This window comes from Mustelus asterias, chromosome 15 (genome assembly GCF_964213995.1).
Source record: "Mustelus asterias chromosome 15, sMusAst1.hap1.1, whole genome shotgun sequence".
Taxonomy (NCBI): domain Eukaryota; kingdom Metazoa; phylum Chordata; class Chondrichthyes; order Carcharhiniformes; family Triakidae; genus Mustelus; species Mustelus asterias.
In genome coordinates, this window is record NC_135815.1 from 6,743,282 (window position 1) to 6,765,402 (window position 22,121).

General features: G+C 43.2%; 1 protein-coding gene across 2 annotated transcripts in view; it reads right to left on the reverse strand.

The window, feature by feature from the left end:
• Positions 1-22,121, reverse strand: part of vta1 (vesicle (multivesicular body) trafficking 1) — a 152,007-nt gene that overhangs the window by 67,888 nt on the left and 61,998 nt on the right. For both annotated transcript variants that reach the window (XM_078229424.1, XM_078229425.1), the window contains exons 3-4: positions 11,112-11,239; positions 3,425-3,500 (exon numbers count right to left, since the gene is read on the reverse strand). In XM_078229424.1, coding sequence (XP_078085550.1) covers positions 3,425-3,500; positions 11,112-11,239 — 204 coding nt within the window. The remainder of the gene's footprint in view (positions 1-3,424; positions 3,501-11,111; positions 11,240-22,121) is intronic.

Consider the following 22,121-nt stretch of genomic DNA (forward strand, 5'->3'; position numbering starts at 1 on the left):
ATGCACCCCTCCATGCTCACCTACACCTTGGTACTAATTCCTTCATCTCTTTGCAGTCCAATATTCTGGGTTACCTTCACTTTGTGCTGGCCAGAATACACCATATTAAGAGAGCTCACAATGATGAAATACAGGTCATGAAAACACAAGATGGTATCACAAGTAGCCATCCTTGGGTGAATCAGAACTCTCTTAAACAATACTTTATGAGGCAATTTTTTTTCCTCAATCTACTACGGCAGCACGGTAGCATAGTGGTTAGCCAGGGAGCCAGGTTCGATTCCCAGCTTAGGTCACTGTCTGTGTGGAGTTTGCACGTTCTCCCCACGTCTCCTCCAGGTGCTCCGGTTTTCTCCCACAGTCTGAAAGACGTGCTGGTTAGGTGCATTGATCCGAACAGGCGCCGGGCTGTGGCGACTAGGGGAATTTTGCAGTAACTTCATAGCAGTGTTAATGTAAGCCTACTTGTGACTAATAAATAAACTTAATTTTTTTTAACACAATCACTTTTTTAAAAATTCATAAAAAGACAGAATATAACTTCTAAAATATCTTTCGCAGTATGTTCCACAACATCCTCTGTCAAAATTCATCTTGCTGCAAGTTCTGGATACATGCTATGCAAATAATTATTTTTGATTTCTTTAAGGATGTACTTTTACTTCCATGACTTTGTCACCGCTGTTCAACTAAAGAGAGTTCCCTCCCCTTGAATCTATATCAATTTTAGCAGATAAGCAAGTACACGTTAAAATCAGAGAGCATTTACAATTTTATCGGTTAATCAAGAACAGCCAGTACAGATTTGTAAAAGAAATTTTGTAGAAATGCAGAAGTATTTTCAGGAAGTAACCAATGAGTCAGTCAAGGAGTATGCTGCAAATATAGCACGCATGATCTTTCAAAAGGTGCTCACGATAACTTGCCTCACAAAATGCTAGCTAATAAAATTAGGGTTCTGAGAGCAAAACAAAATACAACACAGATCGTAAATTTTCTGGCAGGAAGGAAACCAAAGGTTAAGGTTAATCAGTGTAGCTGAAACTGCATTGGAAGTGGTGCAAGTGAAGGGCCAGTGCTAGGTCCACTAATGGTCTCACTAAAGTTCTCACTATGTATAGATGATTTAGACTTGCATATGGAAATAGCATCCCAAGATCTGATGACACAAAAGTTGGTCAAAATGCAAGAGAATGACTTTAAAAGACCACATGAGGACATAGACAGGTTAGCAGCAGAGGCAGAAAGGTGGAAGATGCAATGCAACATTGAGAAGTGTAGGTTCATAGATTTTGGGAGTAAAATAAGATGCGGGCTTAAATTCGTGATGTAATTAAACTGAAGAGTAGGGATAAACAGAAACCAGAGGGTTCAAACACAATGCCCTGGAAGTTAAATGGAGGTAGATAAATTCAGAAAAAGAGGGGACAAAGGATTATAAGAACATTAATGCCTTAGTGAATACACAGAATGGATCCAATACCAGGACATAGCATAAGAGCCCCAAGATTAGGACTATTTTGTATGGAGCACAGCAGCTGAGGAGTTTTTTTAAAATAAGCGATGAAGTGTTTTGGTCAGGTGAATACGGAAAAGACTATTTCTCTGATGGAAGACTCAGTGGAAACTAAGAGAGAGAGGTTCAGAGTGATGCCATTGTGCAGAGGATTGCTGCACAATGCAATGTTTTGCCACAAGTAGTGGTTCAGTCAAAGACCATTGCAGTTTTTAATTAAAAACTGTTTAAATAACGGCAGCAAAGGCAGTTGCAAGAACAAGCCAATGGGATTGTTTTGGATTGCACTCATGAAAAGCTAAACTTTTTATTTGTTCTCGGATATAGATGACATTACAATCACTCCCCAGTTGCCCTTCAGAAGATGGTGGTAGAAGATAAATTCTTGAACTGCAATAACCTAGGTGTTGAGGTCCCACAGCATGTAGAACTGCAGTTCGAGCTTCTACTCCCAGATGAACAGGAATGATGGTTCTCCCCAAACGTTAGGGAGTGATTTGCAGGGTATTAATCCACTGATAATAAAGGATGGCTGTTTACGTCTACATCAGGATGGTGTGTGACGTGAAAGAGAATTGAAGAATTGATAAGGGTCCTCACTACATTTTCCTCTTGCACTGCAGCTGTGGTGGAGGGATTTGATGTCAACTCTGGAGTTAGCCACTCCAATCAAGTGAATTGCCCTAATAACTTAGGAAATCAAAATAAGAAAATGCTATTGTGGAAGGAAAGCTTTAAAAGGATGGAGAATCGTCATTTGTTAATCGCTAGAAGACACTATTTTTTTTCCTCCTGTCACCGTTCAGGATGACAACTTGCAAGATGCAATATTCTTGATATACAACAGCAAGTGGAAACATGATCTTGCACCAGCTCTTAGCATGAGTGTGAGTGGTTTGATAGTGAGAGATGACAAACCTCACATCTTTCTTTCAAAAAGGGTTAGTTTGTGGAGCTTCATTGTGAGAATTTCCTGTCAGTTGTCTATTCAGTTTTGTAAATGCATTGCAATTCCTGTTATTAAATAGTTCGCCAGAGTAAACAAAGTTTAAAAATGATAATGGTAGTGATGTACCTTCTTTCCCACCATCAATTAAAATCCTCTTTCTTCAAGAGTTTCAACAGAGACACCTCCACTGACTAGGCTGGGGTTGTGGGTGGTCAGCTGCCACACTTGCTCTGATCTCAGACAGCATTTCCAGTTTGTCGCTCTCTCCGCAAATTCCTAAAAACAGTTTCACCGCTTCTTCCCCAAAGCGGAAATGTTAGGACGAATGAGCATCACCAAAACAGATTAACCCATTGGTCACCTCATTACAGTTTCTGGACTCTTGCTGTGTGTTAATTGGCTGCTGTGGTTGCGCAGATAACAACAGTAACTGCACTTCAAAAGTAGCACATTGACCATGAAGTGCTGTGGAATGTCTTAACAACATGGATGGCACTATATAAATGCAACTTAAAATCCCTACAGTGCAGAAGGAGGCCATTCGGCCTATCGAATCTGCACTGACCACAATCTCACCCAGGCCCTATCCTATAACCCCATGGATTCACCCGAGCTAGTCTCCCTGACACTAAGGGGCAATTTAGCAAAGCCAATCCATCTAACCCGCGCATCTTTGGACTGTGGGAGGAAACCAGAGCACCCAGAGGAAACCCACGCAGACACAGGGAGAATGTGCAAACTCCACACAGACAGTGACCCAAGCCGGGAATCGAACCCGCAGTCCTAACCACTGTGCCATCCCAATTGTTTCAATGCAAACAATCTTTGGACTTAAGATTCAAATTCCAGCTTCCTAGGTAGGTGCACCACACTATATCATTGGCCATGATTGCAAGATCGAACCTTAAATCACAGCACGCAATGCATTTTTGGATGGAGTAACCACATGCTATACTTGCCTCTTCAGTGAGCTCCCCAAACACAGTAAGCACATCGTATAACAGGCTGGCGGTGTAGAATGACTTGATCATGTTTCTGTGGAAAACAAAATATTACTTCAAGCTGCCAGAAATAGGCTTTAAATCCATATTAAGAAAATGACATTATTTCAAGACAAATATTGCTGACAGTCTAAAAACATAAGTTCATTCCAAAGTCCTTACAGTTATTGGTTAAGATTTTACCTGCAAATACTCTTGGAAAGTAAATGGCAAATAACACAGGTCTGCTGTTCAACAAGAACACTTGTGCAGTGAACATAAACCACCTGTATACACCGTCTCACTGTTAGATTACTGGTTATATAGTCACGCACCAATTTCAAGTGGAATTCGAAAGACAAGAGTTTCTTTCTTCTGTTCTTAGGATGTTGGTAACACTAGTAAGGCTATACCTTGCCATGGCAGGGTGGGGGGCACTGAAAGTCAACCACAGATTGGGGTTGCTTGAAGGCCAAACCAAGTAAGGGCGGGTGGGTCAGCAGTAGCTTTTTCTCCTCCAAGGACATAGTAAACCAGTGCATTAATCATTATTGGGGTTGATTTTGAGGCACTCAAAGCAACTAAAATCCCTGAATCTCGTGGTTATTTACTCTCAATACAAATTTTCTGGAATTGATGAAGTCCTGCATTTTGAACAGTTTGGAAGCATTAAAAGTTAACGTGACTACAAACACATTAGCCAATGGCCACAGGAAGAAATAAAAAACAGAAGTTTGGGGTACCAGAAACTTATCCATTTTAGTAGATTAGCATGCAACATAATTTATATTTTTAAAGAGGAAGTGAGTGCCAGAGTTGGTTTTCCAGAACAGGTTTTATTGACCATCACTGAAAAAGGGAACACAGATTTGATCTGTTTCAGACACCTTTGAGCCATCCAGTGTGAAATGGTGTGTGCTGCCTTGTTTACACTATGGGGGGAATGTTACCAAAATTTCTCGAAGTGTCAGGCTCAGATAGAAGATTGACGTAAAGCTCTTCAGCCCCACAGACCAGTTTTCTCGACAGATTTTGAGCCTCATAGTCAAGAAAAATGAGTGGGTGTGGTTTACACCGTCACTCTGGCAGGGTTGGACCTCTTGAGCTGGCAAGACCCACTCCACCAAGATTGGGACCCCTTTTTAAAGGTCGTCCTGATCAGAACAAAAAGTTAATTCCGCCCCATTCAACCACCGCTGGCATTCCTGTCCCCCCCACCGATCACAATCATCACCAGCATCCCCCTACCCCCCCATCCACAATCATCACTGGTCATAGAGGTTTACAGCATGGAAACAGGCCCTTCGGCCCAACTTGTCCATGCCGCCCCTTTTTTAAAAAAAAAACCCCGAAACTAATCCCAATTGCTCGCATTTGGCCCATATCCCTCTATACCTATCGTACCCATGTAACTGTCTAAATGCTTTCTAAAAGATAAAATTGTACCCGCCTCGACTACTACCTCTGGCAGTTTGTTCCAGACACTCACCGCCCTCTGTGTGAAAAAATTGCCCCTCTGGACACTTTTGTATCTCTCCCCTCTCACCTTAAACCTATGCCCTCTAGTTTTAGACTCTCCTACCTTTGGGAAAAGATATTGACTATCTACCTTGTCTATGCCCCTCATTATTTTATAGACCTCTATCAGATCACCCCTCAGCCTCCTACGCTCCAGAGAAAAAGGTCCCAGTCTATTCAACCTCTCCTAATAACTCAATCTATCAAGTCCCGGTAGCATTCTTGCAAATCTTTTCTGCACTCTTTCTAGTTTAATAATGTCCTTTCTATAATAGGGTGACCAGAATTGCACACAGTATTCCAAGTGTGGCCTTACCAATGTCTTGTACAACTTCAACAAGACGTCCCAACTCCTGTATTCAATGTTCTGACCGATGAAACCAAGCATGCCGAATGCCTTCTTCACCACTCTGTCCACCTGTGACTCCACTTTCAAGGAGCTATGAACATGTACCCCTAGATCTCTTTGTTCTGTAACTCTCCCCAACGCCCTACCATTAACTGAGTAAGTCCTGCCCTGGTTCAATCTACCAAAATGCATTACCTCGCGTTTGTCTAAATTAAACTCCATCTGCCATTCGTCAGCCCACTAGCCCAATTGATCAAGATCCCGCTGCAATTGGAGATAACCTTCTTCACTGTCCACCATGCCACCAATCTTGGTGTCATCTGCAAACGTACTAACCATGCCCTCTATATTCTCATCCAAATCATTAATATAAATGACAACTAATAGTGGGCCTAGCACTGATCCCTGAGGCACACCCGGTCACAGGCCTCCAGTTTGAAAAACAACTCTCTACAACCACCCCCTGGCTTCTGTCAAGAAGCCAATTTTGTATTCATTTAGCTACCTCACCCTGGATCCCGAGAGATTTAACTTTATGCAACAACCTACCATGCGGTATTCTCACCATCCTTCCCAAATTCATCGCTGGCATTCCAATCCCCCTTCAGTGCACGCTCTCCTCACTCACCCCTCTGCCCCCCACATATAAGTGAATGCCCCTCGCCCCTCCACCCGGGAGCCTCTCACTACGGTCCACATCTGGCACTGACCCCTGGCACAGATTGGCACTGCCAGATTAGCACTGCTCGGGCTGTGACCACCCATGTTGCTCTCCTCCTGGGGGGTACACTAACCTCTGCGCCTCCAGGGGGAATCCCATCAACTGTTTCTCATTTGGCCAAACCGATGATGTGATGTCACGTGGCGAGGTGTGAGTATTTAGTGAGGGGTGATCGGGTGGTGAGGGGTCCGTTAGTCATATTAAAAGCTATTCAAAGGAGGTTCCTGCCCTTTGTGAAATCGGCAGCGAGGTGTGGGGAAAATTGGGAAACGTGATCTCTCCAGCGAGCGTCACGTTTCCTGATCGTTCTGGATTTTGCGCCTGTGCCATAATTGAGACTAACACTTCAGTGCCATGCTGTGGACGTGCTGCATTACTGGAGGTGACATCCAGCAGATTTTAAACTGAGATCCTGCTGATTGGTAAAAGATTCCAGGCATAGTTTAAAGGTGGACTTCAGTTCTCCTGGTGTTCTGGCTAATGTTCCCCCTATTACCAACAGCACCAAAAACAAATGATTCATTCATGCATCACGTTGTTGGATCCTACCTTATGCAAAAAGCCTGACATCTCTCCTTCCAAAAAGTGATTTTGATGCAGAAACGCACTGGGTCCTTCCTGAGGGCCCAGAAGATGCACAAAAGCTAAAATGAGTACAATCAGATTGCTGCTACATAAAGAATGAACTGTCCTTTGGGACCCAGTCATATTAATGAAGGCCAGTTCATTCTTTGTGTAGCAGTGATCTGATTATACTCATTTTAGCTGTTGTGTCTCTTCTGTTTCAAAAAAATCAGCCTGCCTTAAAAAGCAATACATTTAATTTTGAAGTTATCTGCATGGGTGCATCCAATTTGGATTATGGATTGGATATTTTACTTCAAAAGGAAATATTTACAGGGCTTTGGAAAAAGTGGGAAGAGGACTAGTTGGATAGGTCTTTCAAAGAGCTGGCACAGGCACAATGGGCCAAATGGCCCCTTGCATGCCGTATAATGCTATGATTTTGTCTGTGTAATGATATGAAAAGCACTCTTCAGGTGGTCAAGCAGTTCAACTATTCAAGTATTGTCGTAGAATCCCTACAGTGTAGGAGGAGGCCATTTGGCCCATCGAGTCTGTGCCTACTCTCCCACAGAGCATCTTACCCAGGCCTAACCCCTTGCCCTATCCCAGCAACCCCACATATTTACCCCACTAATCCCCTAACCTACACATCTTTGAACATACGGGACAATTTAGCATGGTCAATCCACCTAAACGGCAACCTTTGGATTGCGGGAGGAAACTGGAGGCACCCGGAGGAAACCCACACTGACACGGGGAGAACGTGCAAACTCGACACAGACAGTCACTCAAGGCCAGAATCGAACCCAGGTCCCTGGCTAACCATTGTGCCACCCCATGCAACCCCAATTGTGCAATCTGCAAGGAAGACATTAGATTGCGTTGTAAGTAGATAGTTTTGTTCAATTCATGCATCTTCCATCTAGTCCAATTTTATAGCTTGGAAAAAGATGCGTGTGTGCGTGAGTCTCTCTCTGTACTATCTCTCACTCTCTCACCTACATTTTTAAACTGAGAAGAGTAAGCAGTCCAGCTGGTCCTTGCCTCAGTCCTAGGCTACTCAAGAAAACTCCCCGAGGTGCATTGTGCTTGGAGAGCGGATTCTTTAGCGCTTGTGCCACTCAGCCTAGATCACAAACTTACTCCGAGATCATCCAGAATCTCCTCCAACATGTCACTCTGTTACAATATCCCAACTAACACTCCACTGAGATTGAAGAGGTGGCCCTCTGTACTGCATGAAACAATTTGACTCGCTGTGCACACCAAGTGCAGAAAAGTGGGGAGTGAAGGATGGGCACGGTTTAATCTGCATTCTGTCATCGGAAGAGACAGTAGGCTGCAGCTTCAGAGGTAGATCTCAGGAGAAAGCAAATACATCTAATTCCCTTTGAAAGTTACTGTAAATTTGCTTCCACCATCCCTTCATGATGTGCATTCCAGATCATAGCAAATTGTTATGTAAAATTAAATTCTCACAGATCTTATGGGCTGCACGGTGGCAGTGATTAATACTGCTGCCTCACAGCTCCAGGGACCTGGGTTCGATTCCCGGCTTGGGTCACTGTCTGTGTGGAGTTTGCACATTCTCTCTGTCGGCGTGAGTTTCCTCTGGGTGCACCGGTTTTCTCCCACAGTCCAAAGATGTGCAGGTTAGGTTGATTGGCCATGCTAAATTGCCCCTTAGTGTCCCAGGATGCGTAGGTTAGAGGGATTAGCAGGGTAAATATGTGGGGATACAGGGATAGGGCCTGGGTGGGATTGTTGTCGGTGCAGACCCGATGGGGCGAATGCCTCCTTCTGTGCTGTAGGGATTCTATGATCTTATGACTCTTCTGTCAGTTTCCTTAAATCTGCCCCTTCTGGTTACCAAACCTCAAGCCACTGTGAACAGATTTCCCATTCTGTAAAAACATTCCACAATTTTTAACTCCTCTATTAGATCTCCCGTTAACTGCAACTGCATTATTATCAGAATAGTGATGGGAAGAGCAGAGTTAATGACCTGAGATGAAAGCGTGCACATTTTGAGTGAATTGTAGACCTCGTTAAGATTATTAGAAACCCCAAACAATGGAAGTAATTTGAATTGCCCCATTCTCTTAGAACCCTGCAGGGAATCTGGGCCTGTGGGAGGGACAGACATAAGTGAATGCTTCTTTCTCCCCATCTTTTAGCCCTTCAATCTCTCTCATTAATTTATGTACTTTAGAATTCATGCTCTCCATCCCTGAAAAATCGACATTTTTACTCCTTCCTCTCCCTTTATAATCTATTCACTTTTTACGGTTCCTACAATTTAGACGCCTGGTTATAGTTACATCAGGTTGGAGGAGGCAAGAAACACACCTTGCTAATAAAAATGTAAATTGTGTTTATTAACTGGAATGTCTTGCTGGAAATAAATTGTTCCATCAAAGCCTCCCTACCCCATTTAATAAGCAAAATCTTGGTGCCAATTTAGACATTTTGGGGAATCTTCTACAGACGGAAGAAAAATCTACTTTTAAAGCAGACATCGCATCGACCATATCCTGCCTCTTTGACACTGGCTACATGGACTCCACTCTATAATATAACCATGAGGTTGGTAAGGCATCCTTAATGGGATCTGCAGCTTCCCCACTGATCCATCTAAGTACGAGTGCACCATTTTGTTCACAGCTACTCTTCTGTGAGTCAAGTTATGGAATTCCAGCATCAATTGAATCGTGCTTGGTTGGGTGTACACAACCCTACACAAGCACAGCCACCGCTCTCTCTGGCTCTGCATTCCAGAGCAGTGTTGGCCGCCAGGTGGATAGCTTCATAAACATTGCTGCCTGGCCAAGCTCAGGATAAACCAGGCCCTGTTCCCTGGGCTTCAGCTCTCCAATTCAGGTCACGCTTTACAGAATCTGGAAAATGCAATAAAAAGGGAATGGGATGCCGGTCAGGAAGATCAGTGCAGGTGAAGGAAGGTTCTTGCAACGAAAATGTATGGAGTATCTTAGAATTTGCATTATATGACAGCCGTGGTGGGAGTTAGCTAGGGTTACCAACCTTCTGAGGTTGTCCTAGACTTCTAGGAACTATAGATTGTTTGGATACTGCAGCAACAACTCTGGGGAAACATCATGGGAGCACTAAAAAAGGGTGCATTTTGTCACCAGTTATAAAATAAGTCGGAAGAGGAATGCTGTTCCTGGGCTGGGCTTCATAATGATGGATGTCAGAACCACAAGGCGATAAGTCTTCCAGGCACACGGCCTGGCTTTTCTTTGCTGCAGGGATGATAGTTGTCATCTTGAAGCAGATAGGGACCTCAGATTGGTGTAAAGTGAGGTTAACATGTCTGCAAATACCCCTGCCAGCTGGTCCGCACAGGATCTGAGTGCTCGTCCAGGTACCCATCCGGGCCAGTCGCTTTCCGTGGGTTGACTTTTGAGAAGGCTGATCTGACGTCTGTAACTGTGACTTCGGATACTGGTTCGGCTGAGGCTTCCGGGGCTGAAGGTGTGCTCCCACTGACCTCTTGCTCAAAATGGGCATTGAATGCGTTGAGCTCATCGGGGAGCAGTGCATTGGTGTTGGCAATTCTACGTGCCTTCATCTTGTAGCCTGTTATGTCTTGCAGACCTTGCCACAGTCGGTGGGAGTTTGTGTGCCTAGCCTGAGACTCTAGCTTGGTCCGAAACTCTTTTTTGACATTTCTGATGGACCTCCGTAGATCATACCTGGCTTTCTTATGTAGCAAGAGTTTTAACAACACCAGGTTAAGTCCAACAGGTTTATTTGGTAGCAAACACCATTAGCTTTCGGAGTGCTGCTCCTTCGTCAGATGGAGTGGAAATGTGCCCTCAAACAGGGCACAGAGACACAAAAATCAAGTTACAGAAAGAATACTGGTATACTGGTTACAGTATTCCGTAACTTGATTTTTGTGTCTCTGTGCCCTGTTTGAGGGCACATTTCCACTCCATCTGACGAAGGAGCAGCGCTCCGAAAGCTAATGGTGTTTGCTACCAAATAAACCTGTTGGACTTTAACCTGATGTTGTTAAAACTCTTACTGGTTCACCCCAGTCCAACGCCGGCATCTCCACATCATTTCTTGTATAGGTCAGGGTCACCCGACTTGCACACCTCAGACCTGGACTTCAGCAAGCAGTGGATATCCCTGTTCATCCATGGTTTTCAGTTGGGAAACACGCAGATTTGCTTCTTTTGAGAGAACTGAATATCTGCCATTGGTAGCACTCACCTGACAGAAGAATACCTCTTAAAGGACAGATTTTTAAACTTAAAATTCTGATAATCAGACTTTCCTTTTGCTCACAAAGCTACACAAACTTTAAACCTATAATTTTTCATAACCTCTGTGCAATGCACAATATCTATTGGCGGTGACTTTACAAGTCTTGGATGGAAAGCCTCAACTGGCTGCTCCAAGTCATTGGAATATTGTATGATGTGCTATGTCATGATGCTATATCAGAATTTTTTTTTAAGAAAGCGTATTGGTAGACCTACTTGTGGAATCTTCCTGCGCGATCTTCAGTATCTGCATAGAGGAACATCTTGTAGGCATAGTTCTCTACATGGGCATTCCCCACCACATCTTGTGTAATTGATTCATTGTCACCCAACTGTTTCTTCATCTGAAAGGAAGGTGAAAGAAAAACAGGAGCAAGCTTTAATGCTTATGATACAGCAATTTATTTTTTGGCATTAGATACAACAGCATCTGTTTTTGACAGGGGAAGGAGAGAGCTGGGCGTGGGAGGAGAAAGGCATTGTTACTATCAAGTGTTCCTAAGTGGAACGCTTCCTTTCAGGCATGTGTGAAAACATAAACCACTTGGTGTTACCTCAGCACCACTCCCTGATTTATTCAGTCTGCTCTCTGACTACCTTGGCTTTTCAATCTAAAAAGACACTACTACAACGGATGAATGGACCCCGCTCGACAATCACCAGGCAGGAGTGCTCCCTCCCTGTCGGGGAACACTTCTGCAGTCAAGGGCATTCCGCCTCTGATCTTTGGGTAAGCTTTCTCCAAGGCGGCCTTCAAGACACACAACACAGAATTGCTTGGCAGAAACTGATAGCCAAGTTCCGCACCAGGATCTTGAGTTCATGTTACACTTCCTGTAACCCCCATGACTTGCCTGGGCTTGCAAAATCTCACTAACTGTCCTGGCTGTAGACAATACACACCTCTGTGCTTAATCCTCTCTCCACTCACATTGTCTGCACCTGTAAAGACTTGATTACCTGTTAAGACTCACATTCCAACCATTATCTTGTAATTGAGTTTGTGTCTACATATGCCCTGTTTGTGAGCCCAATTCTTCACTCACCTGATGAAGGGGCAGCGCTCCGAGAGCTCGTACTACCAAATAAACATGTTGGACTTTAACCTGGCGTTGTGAGACTTCTGACTGAATCTAAAAAGAGTCACTACACTTGAATTTGAAATGTTAATATTCTAAAAAGATGAGAAATACTCTATCCATTATAGATAAATGACAGACAAGGTTATAAAATGCTTTGAGAGGTTGGGTTAGAAATACATAATTCTCCATGAAATCTGAGGAAGCAAGCCAAAGACAACGTAAAGGCAGACATTGACCCACAAACTGCTGTGTCAGGTCAACAAATGGCGCCGGTTGTTAATTAGACTTGTCCTTGCCTGTTTAATGTCAATGATATTTTACCCTTCAAGTGCTGCAAGTGGGAGATGGCCCTCTACAGGTCATATGGGATCTGAGTAAACAAAGGGGACAAGCCAACTGTGCATCTCCTTAACCAGATTGAAGGATTGTGAAATGAACAAAAAAGCCTGAACCAAGGATTATACGGTAGAATGGTGAACTTAACCATTGTCAAATCAGTACAAAAAAAGAGACACACAGAGAGAAGTGACAAAGTAAAAAAAAACATGCTTAATTTCAGACTTTGAAAAAATCTCAACAATTAAAACCTGAAAGGAATGGGATTCCTCAGTTGTAATAGTTAATTTTCAGTGTTACAAATGTTCACCATCAATAATTTATACATATCAAGGGCGCTTTGGCTGAAATGGACATGCCATTTTTCTTTTGCGGATTTAGTTTGTAATTACAATGTAAATAGAGGAACCTCACGATGCATTGAATGGGGCGGCAGAGAGCAAAATGCTGATTTCGCAGAGCCAATGATGGAGCGGCACACTTCGGACCGCAGTTTTCATATTTCCATGTTCAATCACACATCTACCCTCACCAGATGTTGTGGTGGTGTGTGTAGATAAATGAGTTTTGTGTTATTTTGATAGCAATATCTGGACCATTAAATTGTTCAAGAAAAACTCGGCTAAAACTCTTTCAAATTCAACTTCTCATTCATATCCTGAATACTCCTTCATTTTTCAGAAATATCTTTGGGTAAAACACATTTATATGGTGTTGAATTCACTTCAAAGTTTTTGACTTTTAACGGTCCTTGGTGTTTGATCCGTGATCAGTGTAAATAACTCATTACTGGGTTTGGCAAGGAATCATTGTTCAACAGCCTAGCATCCAAACAAGGTTGTTTAGGTATTAACGGATGCAGAGTGATTACTGGATCCAAACACGCCATCAGCCTCATTGTTTTTGAGCTGGTAGGAAATTGACTGTATGAATAACAGAATTTGCTAGCTCTGGAGGGAATCCTTAAAGTTCTGGCAATGCTTTTCAGCACATCAAAGTAGCTCTGGGGAGTTTCATAATGAATGGAGCCTGAAAGGAACTGGAGAATCATGTTTCAGAGCCCTGCCTTGGAAATGACATTTCCCGGTGGGAGGTGAGGGAGACACTTTGAGTGTAGTATCACAGTTAGGCTTATTTTGAAGAAAAGCTCACACACAAGCCCAATATTTAACTATAAATGGTTTCCCATTAAAATGGAAGAGTTGGCAGCACAATAACAGTGCTATTATAGTTCATATGTGATTATTGGACTTTATCACAATAAAAACGGAGCTTTATTGAAAAAAAACCAATATTCACAAAAGCTCATTCCTGGAATGACATTAATTAAGGACAGCTGTATGTTTCTGTATATTGTTATAGTGCTCTTCCTTGTAACCATCACAACTTGAGAGAAAAAACACCCTATTATTCGTCAATTATATAAATGACATAGATGACTACATGGGGGGTACGATTAGTAAGTTTGCGAATGACACAAAGATCGCTCGGGTGGTTAAAAGTGAGCTGCAGTGTCTTGGGCTACAAGATATAGACGGGATGGTCAAATGGGCAGATAAGTGGCAGATGGAATTTAACCCTGAAAAGTATGAGGTGATACGCTTTAGGAGTAATTTGACAAGTAAGTATTTAATGAATGGTAGGACACTAGGAAGTTCTGTGGAACAAAGGGACCTCGGTACGTTTGTCCACAAATCTCTGAAAGCGGAAGGGCATGTTAGTAGGGTGGTGAAAAAGTCATATGGGACACTTGCCTTTATCAATCGAGGCATAGATTACAAAAGCAGGGAAGTCATGTTGGAATTGTACAGAACTTTGATGAGGCCACAGCTGGAGCACTGTGTGCAGTTCTGTTCGCCACATTATAGGAAAGATATGATTGCACTGGAGGGGGTGCAGAGAAGATTTACCAGGATGCTGCCTGGGATGGAACATTTAAGTGATGAAGAAAGGTTGAGTAAGCTTGGGTTGTTTTCGTTGGAGCAGGGAAGACTGAGGGGTGACTTGATTGAGGTTACAAGATTATGAGGGACATGGACAGAGTAGATAAGGAGTTCTCCTGAGTTGAAGGATCAGTCACGAGGGGCATAGGTTCGAGGTGAAGGGCAGGAGATTTAGGGGGGAATGTGAGGAAACCTTTTTTACCCAGAGGGTGGTGACAGTCTGGAATATGTGCTACCTGGGAGGGTGGTGGAGGCGGGTTGCCTCACATCCTTTAAAAAGTACCTGGATGAGCACCTGGCACATCATAGCATTCAGGGCTATGGGCCTAGTGCTGGCAGATGGGATGGGGTGGGAGTTCAGGTGTTTCTAATGTGTTGGTGTGGCCTTGATGGGCTGAAGGGCCTCTTCTACCCTCTATGATCCTATGTTTCTAATATGTTACAGGGTTCAAGCATGTACATTCTGACAGCTGACCAGAACCTTCCATGCTTAAATGATTAATATTGCTTGCATGGCATAACTTTTTGCATTAAAAAGACAAATTCTGAAGATTGTGGAGTTTAATGCAGCAATGTCTAATAAGCTGCATTGTCATAAACGCACACACTGAATGATAAAAGCCACTATCGCATTGTGCTACAGAACCAAAATAACTGCGGCATGTGGGTAGTTAGGTGATGTGATGTAGGACATGTAGCAGGTGTGCTAGAATTGCTCCTCTAAGTTGGGAGAAGGGGTAAACAATATCTGCCAGGGTGCTCAATTGTGATGGAGAAGCTAAATATTGCAGATGCGGCAAATCTGAAATAAAAGCAGGAAATGCTGGAAACACTCAACAGCTCTGGCAGCATCTGTGGAGACAGAAACAGAGTTAACATTTCAGGTCACTCTCACAAAAAGTAATCAATCTGAAACATCTGGGCGGCACAGCAGCACAGTGGTGAGCACCGCTGCTTCACAGCTTCAGGGACCTGGGTTCGATTCCCGGCTTGGGTCACTGTCTGTGTGGAGTTTGCACATTCTCCTCGTGTCTGCGTGGGTTTCCTCTGGGTGCTCCGGTTTCCTCCCACAGTCCAAAGATGTGCGGGTTAGGTTGATTGGCCGTGCTAAAATTGCCCCTTAGTGTCCTGAGATGTGTAGGTTAGAGGGATTAGCGGGTAAATATGTAGGGATATGGGGATAGGGCCTGGGTGGGATTGTGGTCGGCGCAGACTCGATGGGCCAAATGGCCTCTTTCTGCACTGTAGGGTTTCTATGATTTTATGATTAATTGTTTCACTCTCCACAGTTGCTGCCTGACTTGCTGAGTACTTCAAGCATTTTCTGTTTATCCTGTTCCTATTAGTTATCTAGTAATTCTTGCTGGATTGTAAATGTCACGTGTGGATGCCAGGTGAGGTCAGGTCTGCGCTCAAATGTATGAAAGGACAGGAAGCCAGGAAAAGGTGAAGGGGTAATACTGTTAATTAAGGATGACATTGGTACAATAGACAATATTTTTAAGGTACAGGTAGATAGATTCTTGACCAACAAGCGGTTCAAAGGTTACTGGGGGTAGAATGGAGTTAAGGCTACATTCAGATCAGCAATGATCTTATTGAACGGCAGAGGTTATTCGAAGACCCGAATGGCCTACTCCTGTTCTTAATTCTTGTATTTGTATCAATGTTCATAACCTGCTAACACCCGCTACCTACTGTTGGGAGATTAAATCAGGCAGTGTTTCTTAGTCATGCAGAGTTTTTATAGGGTGAATAGAGGGAAGGGCTATTTCCTCTGGTCAGGGAGCCAATGCCGAAAAGTTTTCAATTTAAAATAGTACCTCATCTTTCAAATTCATTTGTGGGACATGGGCGTCGCTGGCTGGCCAGCATTTATTGTCCGTCCCTAGTTGCCCGAGAGCAGATGAGAATCAACCACATTGCTGTGGTTCTGCAGTCACATGTAGGCCAGACCAGGTAAGGACGGCAGGTTTCCTTCCATAAAGGATATTAGTGAACCAGATGGATTTTTCCGACAATCAGCAATGGTTTCCTGGTCATCAGTAGATTCTTAATTCCAGATATTTTTTATTGAATTCAAATTCTACCATCTGCCGTGCTGGGATTCGAACCCGGGTCCCCAGAACATTAGCTGAGTTTCTGGATTGATAGTCTAGCGACAATGCCACTAGACCATTACCTCCCTCCAAAGAGATGATTTCAGGGGCATCCATCATAGAAAGCTTTGAAAAGGATCTAAAATGTTTGAAATCTGACTACGTTTAATGCAATAATTTCGCGTGAATAATTTGAGCTTCATTCACAGGCTTAAGGATATCACTCAGCTGAATTACAGCTTTGCAGCTTATTGTCAGGTATCAGTGATCCTGTATCGTGGAATACTAAATGCATGACCAACAGCCCCTCCTCACCAGGTCCGATTGAGGGTTAAGAGCAGTGGGCAGGACAGCGCAAGAGCCCAGCGGATTTTACATCCAAGCTCAAGGGAAGAGCAATGACCAGTCAAGCTTCTTGGCCTGTACAATAAGTGGAAAAATCACCTTTTTTGGGCAGGATTCCAATCATAACATTCAGGAATTCAGGAAAGCTCTATTCACTGAGGATAGGTATTTAGACCCTGGAAATAATAAAAATCAGACTTGGCGCAGACTCCTCCGGCCTGTCATCAGTATTATATTATCCCTCAGTTCAGTAAGGTGTTGAAACATCAAATCAAAACATAGGCAATGAAATATAGTAGAAAGTTGGATCTGATTTCACAAAGATTGATTGAGCTTCACCATCAATGTCTCTTTGAAATGAAATTAAAATTTGATCCAAAAAGAATTCTCATCCATTTTAACTGCTTCCCCCTCCCCTCATGTTTGTCTTACTAAGGTGCAACATAAATGCAAGTCTCTCAACAAGTACTTTCCTCACAGTTACACTGCAATGACTTAGAATCATAGAAATCATAGAAACCCTACAGCACAGAAAGAGGCCATTCGGCCCATCGAGTCTGCACCGACCACAATCCTACCCAGGCCCTACCCCCATACCCCTACATATTTTACCCACTAATCCCTCTAACCTACGCATCTCAGGACACTAAGGGCAATTTTAGCATGGCCAATCAACCTAGCCCGCATATCTTTGGACTGTGGGAAGAAACCGGAGTATCCGGAGGAAACCCACGCAGACACGAGGAGAATGTGCAAACTCCACACAGACAGTGACCCGAGCCGGGAATTGAACCCAGGTCCCTGGAGCTGTGAAGCAGCAGTGCTAACCACTGTGCTACCGTGCCGACTTGTTTTGTAGGAGACCAGGCAGAGTGTCAGCAATCATCAATACACTGGAACACTACACTATTTAAACAAAAAGTCCTGGAATATCCTGGATTGATAGCGCGTTTGACCCTGAAGATAATAGCTTCAAAAATACAGCATGCTCTCAGTGGCATGGAGTTAGGATCACCCCCCTCCAGGATTGTCTTGGGAGTCCCTAGGAATTATGAACGACACCTGAGAAAAAAAACATAGGATCATTTTTATTAAAAAGTGTTTCCATTTTCTTTGAACACTTCTGTTTATTAGTTATAAATATATTTTTGTTTGTTGGACATGGGCGTCGCTGGCTGGTCAGCATTTATTGCCCATACCTAGTTATCCTCAAGAAGGTGGTGGTGAGCTGCCTTCCTTGAATCGCTGCAGTCCATGTGCTGTGGGTTGACCCACAATGCCGTTAGGGAGGGAATTCCAGGATTTTGACCCACCGACTTCGAAGGAACAGCGATATATTTCCAAGTCAGGATGGTGAGTGGCTTGGAGGGGAACTTGCAGGTGGTGGTGTTCCCATGTATCTGCTGCCCTTGTCCTTCTAGATGGAAGTGGTCGTGGGTTTGGAAGCTGCTTATTACCTTAAATCTGTGCCCTCAGGTTCTCAATCCTTCCAGCAATGGGAACAGTTTGATCCTTCTACTCTGTTCTGGCCCATCATAATTTTGAACGTCTCTATCAAATTTCCCTTTGACTTTCTCTTCTACAAGGAAAACAGTCCCAATATCTCCCATCTATCTTCACAACTGAAGTTTCTCATTGCTATTTTGGTGATTTTTTTCTGTACCTCCTCAAATGCCTTCCTATCCTTCCTAAAGTGAGGTGCCGAGAAGTGGATGCAATACTCTAGACAAGCCAGTGTTTTAAATCAGAAAAATTATGGCAACAATTGAAAGAACGTGTTGATGCAAGAATATAGTCTAAAGGCCACTTTTTGTTTGAAGATTGCTATATTTTATAATGAAATTGAAGAAAAAGGCTGATTTTAAGAAATGCATAAATCCAGTCAGATGAGCTTTTTCCCACAATCGAGTGGCTCTAAATCAACATTCCAGCCTATTCTCAGTCACAGTTATAACTTATTTAATGAAGCCTCATCAGGGAAGATTCAAGGACAACTGACTCCAAAGATACGTGCATTAGGTTGATTGGCCATGATAAATTGCCCCTTCGTGTCAGGAGGATTAGCAGGGTAAATATGTGGGGTTATGGGGACAAGACCTGGATGGGATTGTTGTCGGTGCAGGCTCAATGAGCCAAATTAGGATGGCACAGTGCTTAGCACTGCTGCCTCACAGTGCCAGGGACCCGGGTTCGATTCCTGGCTTGGGTCACTGTCTGCGTGGAGTTTGCATGTTCTCCCTGTGTCTGCGTGGGTTTCCTCCGGGTGCTCCAATTGCCTCCCACAGTCTGAAAGACATGCCGGTTAGGTGCATTGGCCTTGCTAAATTCTCCCTCAGTGTACCCGAACAGGCGCCAGAGTGTGGCAACTAGGGAATTTTCACAGTAACTTCATTGCAGTGTGAATGTAAGCCTACTTGTGACTGATAAATAAAGCTTTATAAAATGGCCTCCTCCTACACTGTAGATGCTATGATTCTATGACATGACAGGCCTCCCATTAGGATAAGAAATTCGACATTCCAAAAAAAAATCCACCATTTTTGAATCTACTTCCTCCAAGCTCAAGATGTTTGCAGTACATTCAGCAGAAACACTCATGCTCTCTTTTTTTAGCATTTGAAACCCAACGCTCTGGATCTAGTTTAATAACAGTAACCAATTTGGACAGGTTGTTGCGGAGGAGGAAGATTTAGCTCTCCTCAATGCAGGATTGTTTTTATTTTCCTTCTGCTCGAATGCCAAGATTATTCTCTCCCTGGCAGCAATGCTTCAGATTTCAGGAGTACTAAAACCTACAAGAATGTACACCAGCAGCTTAGAAAAGATCTCCACTTTATTGTACCCATTGACAGCTCATGCCAGATAACCAGTATTTGAACTTTCAGCAGCCTGTTCATTTGCAGGTACAGAAATTTCAATTCATCACAGGTGCACTGCTTGCTTAAAGATAGTCGATAAAGGGTCACTCAAACTATCTACTGATGAGGTGGCATGCTGATCATTAATTGCACACACCAGCTGGCGTGATACTGAGCCATGTAAACCAGGTGAAACCTGGTTTCAGGACAGCTCTGTGACAAGCTTGCAGTTCTTAATCAGGAAGGAAGTAAGAGTACAACAATTCTATTTAGCACTGTGAGGTTGGGGAGGTGCTTTGGAAGGGATGAGGAGGAATCCATAAAAGTTTTCTCCCCATATTACCACTCTGCAATCGCTTCACTGGAAAGTCTGTATATTATATGTGAACATCAAGCTAGGGGCAAAGTTTGTATTTGACAGAGATGAAAAGCTTGCTCACTATTCCAGTCTATGGTGGATTTCCATAAAGTGGACAAGGTGGCAGTGTTCTTATTTTGCTTCATTTTGCCACTGGCACACCAACTTTGCCCAGGTGGCCATTCTGACAAGAAAGAGAAATAGACCATATGGCCCATTGAGCCTGCCCTGCCAGTCAATACAATCTTGAGCTTCAACTGCATTTTCCCACTGACTGCCCATATCCCTTGATTCCGTGACGCCAAAAGTTTGCCTATCCCAGCCTTAAAATGCATTAAATGATGCATTACATTATCCACAACCCTCTGGGGTAGAGAATTCCAATGATTCAAACTCACCGTGTGAAGAAATTTCTCCTTCTGTCAGTCCTAAATGAACAGTCCCTTATCCCGAGCTCTGGCCCCATGCTTTAGATGTTGTAACCAGTGGAAACAATCTCTCAGTGACTACCCTATTAAGCCCTTCTAGAAGCTCATCCTACTGGACTTTGAAAGTGCGTGACAGAAGGGATATAACAGCATGGGATAGAGATAAGAATTATGAAAAATAATGAAGAGGTGAATGCTTCATTCCGCCTTCCTTTCATTCTTTTTCAATTAGATAAATATAACATAAATACCTAGCTGGATGGAACCCATCACCAAACTCAAGAGGTTTGGCACCATTCAGGAAAGAGCAGTCCACTTGATGAATGGCTATTTGTTGGACCAAATATCGACTCTCTCCATCCCCAGGTCATAGTGACAGCAGTGTGTACAATCTACAGGATGCACTGCAGCAACTTACCAATATTACTAATGACATTGCTTTGCCAACAACTTAACTGTTGAAAAGATCAAGGGCAGCAATTTCATGAATAAACCTGATTTTGGCAAATAACACATTTTTTATTCATTTGTGGGACATGGACGTCGCTGGCTGGTCAGTATTTGTTGCCCATCCCTAGTTGCTAGAGGGTAGTTGAGAGTCAACCACATTGTGATGCTCTGGAGTCACATGTAGGCCAGACCAGGTAAGGACGACAGATTCCTTCCCTTTGAAGGGTCAGCCTGACTCGAAACGTTGGCTCTATCCTCCCTCCACAGATGCTGTCAGACCAGCTGAGATTTTCCAACATTTTCTGTTTTTGCTGTGAAGAATTTTTAGGAACAGGCTATGGGCTCAAAAGTCCCATAATTTTTTCAGTTCAGTTTGCTTGTCCATCAACCTTCTTACCATATCGCTCCGCACAGAAATTGCCCCCCAGTACACATTGCATTTTCATTAATCAACTTCAGTGATCTCCTTGTCTACTGGCCCTTCCACAAAAAAGGTTTGCCTGATCTCCCCACAGGATCCTTTAAAATAAAACTCAATATAAATGGGTTTATAGACAACATCACTGTTCAGCAGAGGTACAGAATTATCTTTGTTTCTCTTTTTATGGTCGAATTCCTTTTTTGGAGTGATGGAGACTAGAAATAAAAAAAACACTACATTTCTTGTGAAAATGTTGAATGATCCCTTTCAGTGGCTGCTGCTACTTTACCTGGAAATTTAAGGCTTTTACCTAAACTCGCTTGATCATTTATAGGAACAGCCAGCTACACGTGTGCACCAAGCTGAGAGGGTGGAAAAAATGTTAACCACAATTGATGAATACCCTTGCTGATACTTGACTACAAATCTGAGAATTCCTGGCCACAGGTTAATTTTTCTAGAAAAATGAAATACTGAGTTATAGAGAGGGAAGATAAACAGGTTTTTTATTAATGAAAGCCAAGGAAAAAATGGAGAAATAAATTGGTTCTGAACCTAAACTATCTTTGAGAATGAAGACAATTAGCTGTTTTGTTCTTCTTTCTGCTCATCACACTGCCACTGCAACTAATGGTGATATTGTGTTCTCATTTTAATGCCAAACCGATGGACTAATGAAAAGTAACCTGACCTCAGTATGCAAAATTCTGAGGTCAGGGGCTCCCAAACTATAGTCCTGACCACAATTGGAGTCGCAGAAACCGTGAATAGGGTTGGGAGAAGTAAAATCACATTACTCTCCTGGCTGCTCATAAATGTCCTGGTGACCAATCAATGATAAATTCCCAGTGAAGGATACTCTGGCTGTGATGGCTCTGATTAGGCACGCTGTGACGCAACTGTGTA